Source organism: Pollachius pollachius (assembly GCF_949987615.1).
Source record: "Pollachius pollachius genome assembly, chromosome: 1".
Taxonomy (NCBI): Eukaryota; Metazoa; Chordata; class Actinopteri; order Gadiformes; family Gadidae; genus Pollachius; species Pollachius pollachius.
Genome location: NC_136934.1, coordinates 49572075 through 49585734, shown reverse-complemented (window position 1 = coordinate 49585734; position 13660 = coordinate 49572075). Strand labels below are relative to the sequence as shown.

The window sequence follows — 13660 nt, the reverse complement described above, 5'->3', positions numbered from 1 at the left end:
AGAGGATAATGGAGAGAAGAGTCTAACGGTAGGCTCCCTAGATCTGCTAGGACGATTCATGTTGAAGCTTTTTGTGTTTCAAAGAATTCAATATTATAGGGTTTGGACTAGCAATATTCATAGGCGTCGATTACGCCGGGGACGCCGGGGACGCGTCCCCACCAGTTTTTGGCAAGATTCATTTTGTCCCCCCCAGAAAAAAAAAAAAAAAAAAAAAAAAAAAAAAAATATATATATATATATATATATTAAAAATTAAAAATTATGTTGGTTGTGGTATATATGTTATCAATATTGTAATTGGTTTTTGACAAAATATTGGTTTGAAGTGTGCGGTTGCCTGGTACCATGGTTGTTACTTGGTACAAATAATATGGATGATTTACGACCATCTAGTGTGGAGTCTGCAAACTGCTAACGAAACGTCATCGAAGTGAAAATAAAATAAATCATCCGTACTGTTATAAATTCAAAATTAATTTAAATAGGAAAGCTAAACGTTAAAACACATAGGGCAAAACACTCCGGTAGCACTAGGCATGCTAGCCAACAGTGTGTCGCGCTGGTAGAGGCTAGCTAGCTAAAAAAACTCAAGAATGACATATTTCTAGAATAATATTAATTTAGCTGAGCTCATAAGACACTAGCACACTTACTGTGCATGTCAGCTTCAACTGCTTAGCTTTAAAAAAAGCTCTGATGTCCTGTCCACTCCTTTTTGACATTATGCTGTATAATTAACTAGGTAGGATGAGAGAATGTCGGGCTCTGGTTGTATCGCTATATCGTCTTTTTTCAGTCGTGACTAGATGCTCCCTCTGCAGCACCGTAGTTGTGGATTATTTTTGTATGAGGCGCCAGCCTGGCTTGGACAATGAATGAGATATTAATACCAATACTCTATGGCTGGTATGCAATGATGAGGCATAAGACCGTCAATTAATTTTAGCCTGAATACATAGGAAAGAAACACCAGACCGTTAGTACCACGGATGGACAGTATCAGAGCGAAAACCTGTTGAACTAAATGGATGTGGTTAGGCAGCAGGCATGCAGGCAACCCCGCGGGATACATCTGCAGACCACTGGCACATTAATAAAGGTAAGATGCGATATTTATTGCTTAAGATTTGCTGGTACTTTGGCAAGATCATTTTCTGCCCTCATGTGGTCAGCTGTTTTAACTTGAAATAGTACTACTAGCCATAGCCTCCAAGTAGCTTAACTTAAATTATCCAGTGTTTGCGTTCTTACGATGTTGGGTATAGACTAGTGGATATTACGATAGTGGAGTCGGTGGAGTCAGTCTCTTGTTGACTCAAAGTGACTTTTGGTCATTCGCTTTGCTTGAATTCTGGAATAATTGTGTCTGTGTGGTTGGGGGGGGGAGTGCATGGGTTTCGGTCAAAATGCCCTATAGATTGGATGGATGTGTGTTGTGAATTGAGAACAGCCAGCTCATGATGTGATATATAGCGTTCAGCTATAATTATTTTTAGCTTTTTCAATCTTTTTGTAGTGCTATGTGTAGCTACACGTTTGCCCCTTCTGAACTTAAACACGTAGGTAATAAGCTCCTCTTTGTTTATGTTGGTATAGCTCATGCCATGTCACGTCAACATTGAGTGCATCATGGAGCAGAACATAGTGGGTCATCATGTCCAATGCTTTTTGAAAACGCTTTCTTCATAAAACGTGTCAGACATCATTTTTTTGTATACATTTTATATTAGTAAGCTACATGGGTATCCCGTCTTTCAGAACCTTTCATGACCTGCGCTTAAGAAAAATAAGGTGCATCCTCAATGTACCCAGCACTTCTGAAAAAGCACTCCAGATTGCGTCTCTGTCCCCACCACATTTCAAACCAAACTGACGCCAATGGCAATATATATAATTCATTTTCTGAGCACAAATGTAATAAATGACTCACAGTTTTGTTTTAGTTTTTTATTATTTCTGAAACATATGAAGCTGTAAAAATAGGTGTATTTACAAGCCATTCAGGGCTACAGTGTTCAAGGCAATAATAGTGAAGATAGATGATAGAACATCATCAAGGCACATTAATCTTTAAATAAGTTGAGCTGCTTAATTATAACATTGCAATACAAACCAATAGCAACAGGTTCAGCTTTTACAAACAAAAATATTTTTTTTGGACATGATCCAAATTGTTATGCACCTTTTAGTGTAATCATAGGAAATATTGGTATGGAAAGAAACATAACATCACTTCAATGTAATATAATTGTGTTCTATATTAGCTAACTGTTGCAAGAACAACAGAAAAGTCAGAAACTCATTTGAAAGATCGTAATCCTGCAGGATGAGAAACAGTCAATAAATTAATTGTTTTGTTATGTATAAACATATACAACAGACAGCCTTTTTTGCTTTTGTTCAAATGCATGATTCATGTATTATAAAAGCCCGGGTTCCAATAAAACCACATATCATCCATGTCCACTGTTGAAAAAGACTTGTTCCATCAAGAGTGCAAGAATTGAAATGTCTGAGGGGGCGTCATTTGGCATGTCGTGGATGAAGCAGCTCTTCAATCAGAGATTAAAGCATGCCCTTGATTGAAACCGGATGTGTGTTTCTGTAATAGAGCTCGTAAGTCCGCCTCTTCCGGTAGACCCCCATTGGACCTATGAGATCGTAAAACATGAATGGGTTTCAATGGAGAGAAAGTCATTATTTTCTGGTCTCAGTCTTTCTATGCCCTGGATTAAACGTAGGTTGCTTGTGGATTTCAATTCTAATTTGTCATGCAAAGAAAACAAAAAAAAAATCGCGAAGAAGTTTGATAATGTTCGGTTTTGTGTGAGGCCGTTCTGTGAACTACAGCCCCTCGCTGCTCTCGACGCGAATGATATACGTCACCACCACTCTGGTCCTGCTACACTTCACGGCTTTTTTCCAAGGGGAGGATAACAGCATCAAAAGAGGTGAAAACCATTATAAGTCGGGGCATGCGGAGAGTTTCAGTTATGCCGATGGGGAGATTGTCGGTCTTGTCCACGCCAGTCGCAGGGAGCGTGACGTCACATACGAGACGTGTAGTCTTTCTCATTGTGTTTTCTCTACAGCCTTTAAGTGAACAATTGCACAATAAACGGTCAAACTCTTTACTCGAAAAAAGTATTATTTGGACCCACACAAAACATATGTGTAATTCAAGGCATTTAAGGACTGGGATCAGAAAATAATAAATTTTCTTTCCATTGACTCCCATTCTAATTTTCCTCGCCCAGAGGTCCCATTGGGGGTCTACCGGAAGGGGCGTACTTACGAGCTCTATATTGTGATGTTAAGTCCTGTGGCCAACCTCATGTTTCCATGGTTGGTATGTCTCCAAAGTGTTTCCTGAAAGAGAGAAATTATATCATCACATCATCATCATCATCATCATCAGTAGTAGTAGTAGTAGTATGAATTGTGGTAGTAACATTAGTAGTATTAGTTATATGATATTATCTGCAGCGTGAGGTATGAGTATGCCTGTATGCAGCTTTCTTAATGGTAAGAAAAAAATATTAAAACCAGAGAGACAGCACGTGCTATACATCATAGACAGGGTGGGTAAGGGGCGTAGACCAACATAAGACATACATAGACAACATAAAGATTGACTGCTCCGACCCATTGCTGTCAATGGGAATGCTGAGATTTTGATAAAAAAGCCCTCCTCTTTATTTTACATAAAATATATATAATATTGTGGAGTGTGTGTGGATGATGGCTGGATATAGCAGCCTCACTTTGCCCGAGTCAGACTGATTGGACTCTGGTGCTGGATGAGGCTCCACATCTGTTGCATTGAGCAATCAATGCGCACAAGTTAAACCAGCCATCAGCACACGCACTCCTAAACACACACTGAACCAGGTGGAGTTTGGCAGCCCCCTAAGAGGCCTGTAGCAATAGGGGAGTTTGAAAGGGCTCCTCCCAAACACAAGAGCTGTGTAGCCACAACCGACCCAAGAATTAGGAGGGGGCTAATCTTTATTCAGTTTCACCACATCCCGTCATTCTCTATGACTTTTGTGTTTTGTTTATTCTGTCATATTTGTGAACGATCGCCTTACTCGTTTTTAGTGAGGGGGGCTTTGTCACAGGTGATCTCATTCTTCAGCTTCCCCTCTGATTGTTGCTGGTGTATGCTGCCTCTTGGAGCGTCAAGACCCTTTAAATTCAGATCACTACACACATATGCACATGCAAACACACACACATGTACACAGGACAGACAGTGTGTGTTAATGTACTGAGGACAATGAAGTGAGGTAAATGGGTGTCAAAATCTACTCAGTTGTTTCTCGGCTGAAAGATGTTCACGCATCTTATTCTATTTATTGCAAGCCACACACGTGTCCACAGCCCCCTTCACTCTATCCTGTGATCCTTCATCAAACACAGAGACTGATGAACACATACCCATTAGTTCCCTCCTCCAGTGACTTGTGGCCTGGGGTCTTTCGACCAAACACTTTAGCGGCGATGAACATGAGGAGACCACAGTTATTGGTGTAGCAACAGGTGGCATCCACCACAAGCAACAGCACCAAGAAGATCACCAGGACAATGGCCACCACGCCCCCTTTGGTCATGCCTGCTGCATTGGCCACATGAAACGAAACAAATGGGAGGGAAGAGAGTAACATTAAGTAAACACGAGACACTGGACATTTTGTGTATTAGCTTAAGTTGACGTCAAATTGATCACCTAAAGTGGCCAGCATACTAAAAACAATGTACTGTCACAATGTATTTGGCGAGTAATGATGGCCCAATGATGCAGTAGTGGGGACTTGCATTTGAACCAAATGGCATTTGAATCAATTTCAAGTGGAGCAAATGCTGCAAATAATGTTGTGCTAAGCTTCCACACATTGCAACATATAAAACCTGTAACGTCATATTTTACTTTAGTATATGCTACACGTGAACCTCCTAAGATGGCGCAATTTGATTGATATCTCAAACTCAGGATTTTGTTTTCATCGGGGAGCGCGCGTGACGGTCTTCTCGTCACGCTCTTGTTGTTTTATACTAAAACAACAAATAAAACAACTATTCACCTCAGGCTCTGTGAATAATTGTCAATTATCTCTTGTCTAAAGTTTGTGTCTTTATTCTTTGAAACGTTCAGTTGGGTGGCGAGTACGTCGACGCACCGGGCTCCTTCGAGACACTGAAGCTCAGCTCAGCGGGACTGGACGAGCCGTTTGCATTGACAGACTTGACCTCCATGCGATAGTCTTCCCCGAACGCCAGGTCTGAGAGGGCGATGACGGAGGTGCCAGCAGGTCGCTGCTCCTCCTTCCACCCGGCTCCTTCTTTCTCCTGCATACCGCACGCGGGTGAAGGACTCAAAGGATTATACTTTGACAGACGGAAGCAGCCTCAAAAGGAGGGAAACAGACCAAAGAATATAAACATGGAAGAAAGAGGGTGGGAGATTATAAATGTGTACATTTATGATGATCCGGAAGCACCTGGGGAATGTTGCATGGTTGCATGGTATGGTTAGCGTCTAGCCAGATCGATTGCCATTTTGTTTCTGTTTCGTTTCATTTCATAATTCATTACCACTAAAGAAACCGACACCAGACCATGGATCGCAGATTGCAGATTTACAGGCCAGAGATTCACGGTCTGGAACTAGAAAGTAAGCTTCCTACAATTTCATGGATAATCCCAGGTAAAGATGTATGTACTCTACAGGCCTACATTTTACAGTAGTTAAAAACAGGAGAGACCCTGAATGCAGTAATAGTCAGAGCTTCCCATCCAAAACTGCAACCCAAGCCGTACCTCTCTGTATCGTACTATATAGTGCAGGAGAGGAGAGCTGCCTCTGTCCAGCTGGGCCACAGGGACTGAGAGGGCGTTCCCATCTATCTTCATCCCATCTGATGAAAGAACAGGCCGGTCCGGCTCGCCTAAGACCACGATGATGGGGAGGAAGATAATAAAAGGAACATTTAAAACACCATTATCTACAAGTAACCTCCAATAAACGTTCTTCAAGGAAGGCTATACAATAGTTCCTCTGGACATTCTTTTCAAAACAGTGAGGATATATTAGCTGAATATCTGAGTTATATAAATAAATTCATGAATATATGAAGACATGAATGAAAATAGAGAAAGAGAGAGAGAGAGATCAAGATATAGAGCTTGTGCATAGTAAGACCTCCTACCTTCTGCAAAAGTGATGCCAATTGGATGTAATGACATCACAGGCATCAGTGTCAGGTAGACAGGGGATGTTGTTATAACAGGACGGTGATGCGATGACAGAAGGAAATGGGTAATGGTGAATGCATGTCATTTATGTAACATACCCCCACCAACATATTATTAATTCGTCCAACAAAATCATACCTATGCACTTCATTGATTTGGGACTAACCCTCGCGACCTGATTTTGGATTTGGATTAAATAGGAGTTTATGGATAAATCAATATTCAACGTTGATGATAAAAACTATATATAAAAAATATATTTTTCCATTCTTCACAATAAATATTTGTATTTGGAGTTATTACGTAAAAACGATTTGATAGCAGTCAGCACTTACGGATGCCCTGGCTTCGTACTTCCTGCGTGGTTGAATACTGTCCCAGGCCAACAGAGTTCATGGCGGCCAGGCGAACAGTGTAGTTGGTGTAGGGGGTGAGGGAAGGTGTAGCGAGGGGATCTGAAAGCACAGCATGCACGCACATACACACACATTAGCACGCGTAACATACTACAATGGGTCTTTTCATGTTCCAGGGCATGCATAGCAGACTTAAAATACTGAAGATAACACACATTGACCATGGACATGACAGTAGCAGAACCCTAGCTCTAGTGACACATAACTATATTGGTTATTGTTGACTGAGCTTTACCTGAGACCGGGACAACAATCTCCTCCCACTTTTCAGCTGAGCCCAGCCTCCACTGCAGAACAAAGCTGCTGATTGGTGTTCCCCCACTGATGGGTTGGGATTTGAGGGAAAAGACCAATGAGGTGGCTCTGGGAGTGACAGACACTTCTTGAGGAGGGCCTGGTCGAGCTGTTTGATTGGTGGATACAAGACATTGGTCACTATTGTCACGCCAGGTATTTTAAGCATATTATTTTATATAAATATTATTTTTTGGTCATCTAAGCAGATATCAAGCACACACACAGACACACACACACACACACACACACACATTCATACATATATAATATATACACTTACTGAGCACTGCAACATCTCTTGATGCATTGCCTAATGTGCTGACAGCCATGCAGGAATACAGACCGCCATCAGAGGGCGCTACCTCCTCGATGGTCAGCACACCGTCCCGAACATGCACTCTACCAGACGAGTTCTGACAGAGACAGCCAGTACATCATATCAGTCAATCAATACAGTACATACAGTACATCAGGGGCGTAGGAATGAGTTTAACATTGGGGGGGACACATATCGGAAACCTGACAGATCCGTTAATGGTTTGAACAGAAATATGTCATAAATTAACTACACTGAATAAATTCACAAATATATTTTATTCTACTAAAAAGATACATTTGTAAATGTAAAGGAAAACACATTTTGAATGGCAGTAATGAACTGATAAATATCAAATTGATTCTTTAATTGCACGCTCGATCATCCAGTTTTCAGAATAAGAAACGGTGACAAGACGCTGTGCTGCGCTTTCAAAATAAAATAAAATATTTTTCTCCCCCTGGTATAATTTTTAGGTGGGACAAATGCGCCTGTCTCCAATATTGGAGGGGACACGTCCCCTCCGTCCCCCCCGGTTCCTACGCCCTTGCAGTACATCGTATCAGTCAATCAATTGCCATGTACATTGTCTACAGTGTAAAGTACTGGGTCAGTGTCTTCAACGGTGTTTGGTCCTCATCTTAACCACATCATCTGTTTAATGCCATCCCCCTAATTGCTTTGAAGGTGAATTGCTTGCGTGCAATATTGGTACGCCCAATCAGGTGGTTCTACCACCTTTCTGGTCGTCCCTTTGCGAGATGACATGCACTTATTTATTTATTTGACCATCCTCGTCATCCGGAGACATTGACGTACATACAGTGGCATATTTAATAGTTTTATTTTTCCGCAGCATCTAAAAAAAAATAAAAACAATAAGGATGAAATTTGACCACAAACCCAATGCATTTAAGTGAAATGAAATGAAAAAAGTGAACATTGATTCATTCGATATATGAAGTGTGTGAATGTTTGTGAGTGTGTGTGTGTGTGTGTGTGTGTGTGTGTGTGTGTGTGCGTGTGTGTGTGTGTGTGTGTGCGTTTGTGATTCCTCACCATATTGTTCCTGCTCTGCTTGTGGATCCAGTAGAGCTGTGGAAACGGATGACCGGTGACGTTGCAGGACAGCGACACGTTGGAGCCCCACGACACCCTCTCCTCCCCCGCACTCACATACACCTCTGGGGCCTCTGTTGTATTAAACACACACACACACACACACACACACACACACACACACACACACACACACACACACACACACACATTATTCCTTCCTTCCTAATTTCGCTCCAAGAGAGTCTTCCTTCGAGGTAACAAGACCAGCCTTTGGGTGGTCCATAACCTTTAGACTCTAGAAATGTGTGTGAAATGTGTGAAACCAGGACTTACCGTTGACCACCACAGAGATCTGCAGGTTCTTCTTAATGGGTCTACCTCTGATAGAGGCCTGACAGGAGTATGCGCCCGCGTCGTCTCTCCTCACGCTCTTAATGCGGAGTGAGTTGTCCTGCAAGCGCGTTACGCGATCTCCCTCTTTGACGGCCGGTAGCGCAGACATAGAGAAAGAGAAGTACAAACGGAAACGTGAGGAACTAGGGTTGAAACAAGAGAGAAATTGACACATTTAGATGCAAAGTCCACCTCCTTGTGAAGGAGGCTGTTTATTTCAGAGATGCTAGTGGAGTTAGAAGATGGACAAGCACTGCAGAGCTGTGAGGTTCAAGTTCTACCGTCTGAGGTAAAGTGCCAGTTATGGCATTTCACATGGAGTCTTGCAAAAATAGCAATTGCTGCTAGCCCTAACCATAACCCTAACCCTAGCTCTAATACCAACTCTAGAAACGAGAACCAAGCTGTAAAGCTTAATAGGAATAGTAGGAAACCCTAACCCTACTACCATAGTCTAAAACCATAGACCAAACGCTAAAACCTAACACTAATAGGAAACCCTTACCTTAACAACAAAGCCTAAAACCAAAAAGCAAACCCTTATAGGAAACCCTAACCCTAAATAAGAAACCAGAAACACCACGCTAAACCCAACCCTAACTCAAAAGCCAAACTTTCAAAGGTAACTTAAAAAGAAACCCTCACCCTTATACTAAACTGTAGAAAAGAAAAACAAACCCTAAAACCAAACCCGTGGAAATATGCAGTCTCTGTCATTGGCCAATGATTAGTCCAACAAGTACATTGGGAAATGTATATTTTTGATCACATAGCAAATTAACCAACCAAACAAAAAAGATTTATCTTTATCTTATGGTGTGTTCCTGAATCCTCGGACGCCAGCCTTCCGAGTTGCAATTTTGACGCCATTTCCGGTCTCGGAGCATTTAAAGCGTTCCTGTTCGTCTTTGTGATTGTGTCAAAAATGAAATTGGCTAGTCGTTGTTTATTGTTAGCTACATTAGCGTCTTTAGCAAACCAGCCCGAATACAAACAACACAACTTTACATTGTATTGCACGCAAGGCAAGACCGTGCAATGCATACATTGGTGACCGGATTAAAGTAGCAATGTAATCAAGTGTGTAAGAGCATTTAAAATGCTCGACATTAAAATGACCAACGTGGTACAAATACAAAGAAAATAAATCTCTTCACGGGCGCAGCCATTTTTGTTGAGAGCGTCATCACTGCTCTCGGTCTACTCCCAGAATCCCGAGAGATAAAGACTAAAAGGGGGGTGTGCCTCCGAGAAATGCCGCAAGAAATCTGGAAGATTTCCAGACTTCCGACTCGGAAGGCTGGCGCCCGAGGATTCAGGAAGACACCTTCAGGTTATCCTCAGCCCCTAGTCAGCATCCACGCTTTACAGCCTAAGACCAAGCAAGGCTGCCAGGCAACACCGACCAAAGGCACCACGGCACAGACCCTGCCCCGGACTAACCCTCGCGACCAATGTAGGACGCTGGTCCTACCTCGAGAAGGGATTGCCTGCTCGTCCCGCCACCAGCGTACATCAACAGCCGGCCGGCCGGATGCCAGGCAGGGCACCACGCCATCTTGTCCTTTCATGAACTCATGGTACACCTGGGTGGCATTGAAGGACGGACCATCTGGAAAGCAGCATTGCGAAGCATTACCTCAGTGCCTCACCCCACCACCTATCTGGTAACCTGTTTCAACTTGCAGACCTGATTTCACGTAAAGCTTTTGATTTGTTGAATCATGCACGATAAGTACTGTAACGTTGGGGGGAAACAGTCATAGATCAACCAAACAATCAAGTGTAGTTGAATCTATAATCATAGAATAATATCTGCAACTCCATATGGTTCACCCATTATTTTCAGTAAGCACTGTGAGTGTGTGTGTGTGTGTGTGTGTGTGTGTGTGTGTGTGTGTGTGTGTGTGTGTGTGCGTGCGTGCGTGCGGGTGAGTGTGTGTGTACGACGACATCTCTGTGGTTGTGTGTGAGTGGGTCTCTCACAGTCTGTTGCATGTGAAGACATAACTATTCATGTGCACTTGGGTGCATCTGCATGATCTCCAGTCTCACCGTAAACGTATATATTCTTAGAGGTCTGAAGACTGCCTCCGCTTTCAAATGTGCACAGGCAGGTGTAGCTGCCCGCGTCCTCCCAACTGGCGTTCTTGATGTCCAGCTTTGAGGACCTCTCGTCCATTAAGGTCACCTTTTCCTCGACGATTTCCTTGCCGTCCTTCATCCAGGTGAATTCTCCATCATCACTGGCTGTCGGGAAGAAAAAAACACAGCTGTTTTTTTCTTGTCGCTGCTGTGTTCCACAGCAGCGACAGCCTTGCGGTCTGTCAAATGATTGCCTGGTCGACGTTGTGTTGTTGTGATACATAAGTGACACCAGCAAGAAAGGTCAGGTCTCAATGAAGTCAACGGTGACATCATCTCTCATCAATATCCACCGATCAGAAAGTACTATGGCAATATCCTGTGGTATGCCAGAGATGGGCCGGTCCCAGTATAGCCACGGATGCACAGAAGTTTTGAACCTTATTTTGCATTAAGATCGACATTTTGGGCACTGGATACATGCACACCACTAGAACGCAAGCAAATATATTGTTATTGAAATAAAAGGGGGTTTATAATATGGGAGGGAGCTTACCTTTACACAGAAGCATATGATTTGCTCCTATTGCAAAGTCAGATTTGATGGAAATTATATCTATTTCGGCTGCATACAGAGGGAAGAGGAGGACAAAGCATCAGTGCTAGCTTATGCACAAGAAAGTCATTTTACTGCTAAACAGGAAGAAATGGTCGGTCCCACAGGAAGAAGGTCATATAGTGGAAGATATATATCCTCATAGATATCCTTCCTACATACCCTTTGGTCAGGTGAGGGCAGCAGAAACCCCATTCTTCAAATCAAACCTTTATTTTCTGATAAGGGAAATTTCTTATACTTATACTTCCATTTTATGCCGAAATTCGAAATTTTTCATACGCAGTGTGGCACTTGTCACTTTGGCTCAACTTTTTAGGTTAAAAATTTCGCTACATAAAATCTGTTAGTTATGAACATTGAAAGCATCAAAGAGTAGCCTTTCCAAATTACGAATACACCTGCGAGCACCTTATCTATTGGAAGCAATTTATCCTTCAATAAACATATCACAAAAAATCATAACGTCATGCCGATTTCCATTCTTACCTGTTCCAGACATTTGCCCCAATACAAGCCAAACGGTCATCCTCAGCAGGAGAGTGGAATGGTGCATCATCTTCAACTGGCCTTGTTATTTTTTTTATCAATCTATCTATCACTTCAATCTTTTCAAATCTAAAATCAACACAAAATAAAAAATGAATGCCGTGGAGAAAATTCAAAATGCTAATGGCAATAAGTGAATGATGGGCCAAGTTGTCCTGTATCCCATGTGCTTGATGAAGAGGGTCCGGCAGCAATGTGTCTGGTCAGACAAACGGTGGTCGTTGCTACTGCAGCTGCTCAGCTCTTCAGAAGGAACACACAGCCACACAGGGGGCTTTATAGGGGCTCCACAGGACTGAGGAGATGACCGGGAAGACATGAAGGGAGGTCTGAGATGGGCAAGGGAGGATGAGTGTGTGAGAGAGAGAGAGATAGAGAGAGAGAGAGAGAGAGAGAGAGAGAGAGAGAGAGACACTATCTAAACCAGCATCTGTCTCCCCTCCACATGGCTATCTTCTGTACACACTCAGAACGGTGGAAACCTTGAGCCACAATCTGGGGACAAAAGCTTCAAATCAGTCCTCAAATAGGGGATGTTAGATCCCGGCAAAGGAGGAAACATCCTGATGATTCTGTGACTACGGGAACTTATTTTAATTTCATATCATTGTTATTTTTAGGTGAGGTCAAAGTGGCCTAAAGGACAGACCAAAATGTTTTTTCTGTGGGGAGGGATAACCGCCCTATCTGCCTCTATATATTAGAATAGATCACATCTCGAGCTCTTCGACTGATCTTCAGAATCAGATCAGTGAACAGACGCACCACACCCCATGGGGGCTAATCGCTGTGTACACAAAATCATGGAGAGAGACAGACTGACTGGCTGAAGGAATATATGCACACGCACATGCGTAAACACACTTTGTATTCCTAGACACACAGACACACACACATGCACACACACACTTTCACACACTTTTACTATATATGTCATTTCAAGTCTCTGACATGAGTTGAACTCTTTTACTTTGTTGCATTGTCAGAAGTAAACAATTCACTAACTGCTGATGCAGTCCTCTTTCATCACACATCACTTAAATGTCAGATGCATCTTCTTCTTTTGATTCCCATCTGATCCATTTATGTTATTACAAAAATGTGATTTTTATTCATTCTCTGGGGTGTCTTGGGAACATCAAGAAATAATTATTATCTATTTCTAATCTTCAAGAGAGCTGTATGATAAAAAGTTTTCATATTCGTACAACCACAATTCAGTGGAATGCACATGTTAGGACTTGGTACACTTTCCATTTTCCATCTATGTGTCTCATAATGCAATCATCACACTGGACTCATTATTATGCAACACAATCATTCCTGATGCCGGAGGTATGCCGTGGGACTCAAACCCCATTTTCTAGCTTATCTTATCCATCTTCTTATACACTGACTGATTGAGAGAAAAGAGGGGAGAGTAGTGTACATGATCTAAATTGTAAATTGTGTTTTCAATGATTTCCACAATTCATATTTTCTGTGGTTTTCAGTGGCTCCTTTTCAACCAAAGCACTAAACACACATAATGATGTACAGACACACAAACAAATATACTCTCACACACACACACACACACACACACACACCACACACACACACACACACACACACACACACACACACACACACACACTCACTCTCTCACACAACTCTTTGATGTGGCGT

The 13660-nt window shown here is 42.3% G+C and overlaps 1 protein-coding gene across 1 annotated transcript; it reads right to left on the bottom strand.

The window, feature by feature from the left end:
- Nucleotides 1–1949: 1949 nt before the first annotated feature.
- Nucleotides 1950–12266, bottom strand: ncam3 (neural cell adhesion molecule 3). Its single transcript, XM_079731184.1, has 15 exons — nt 11933–12266; nt 11384–11452; nt 10798–10992; nt 10217–10354; nt 8683–8826; nt 8347–8480; nt 7252–7384; nt 6910–7077; nt 6594–6713; nt 5824–5951; nt 5184–5352; nt 4444–4621; nt 4095–4208; nt 3299–3372; nt 1950–2654 (listed from the first exon to the last, which is right to left on the bottom strand). Exons 1-14 carry the CDS (start codon nt 12000–12002, stop codon nt 3336–3338), a joined length of 1797 nt encoding a protein of 598 aa, XP_079587310.1. The 5' UTR covers nt 12003–12266; the 3' UTR covers nt 1950–2654; nt 3299–3335.
- Between the last annotated feature and the right edge of the window lie 1394 nt (nt 12267–13660).

Excerpts from the sequence above, each read along its gene's own strand:
- ncam3 (XM_079731184.1), bottom strand. The coding sequence starts at position 12,002 with ATGATGCACCATTCCACTCTCCTGCTGAGGATGACCGTTTGGCTTGTA. Across the intron at positions 11,453-11,932 it reads GGGGCAAATGTCTGGAACAG|CCGAAATAGATATAATTTCC; the intron begins GTAAGAATGGAA and ends CTCTGTATGCAG. Across the intron at positions 7,385-8,346 it reads AGCAGAGCAGGAACAATATG|AACTCGTCTGGTAGAGTGCA; the intron begins GTGAGGAATCAC and ends TGTCTCTGTCAG.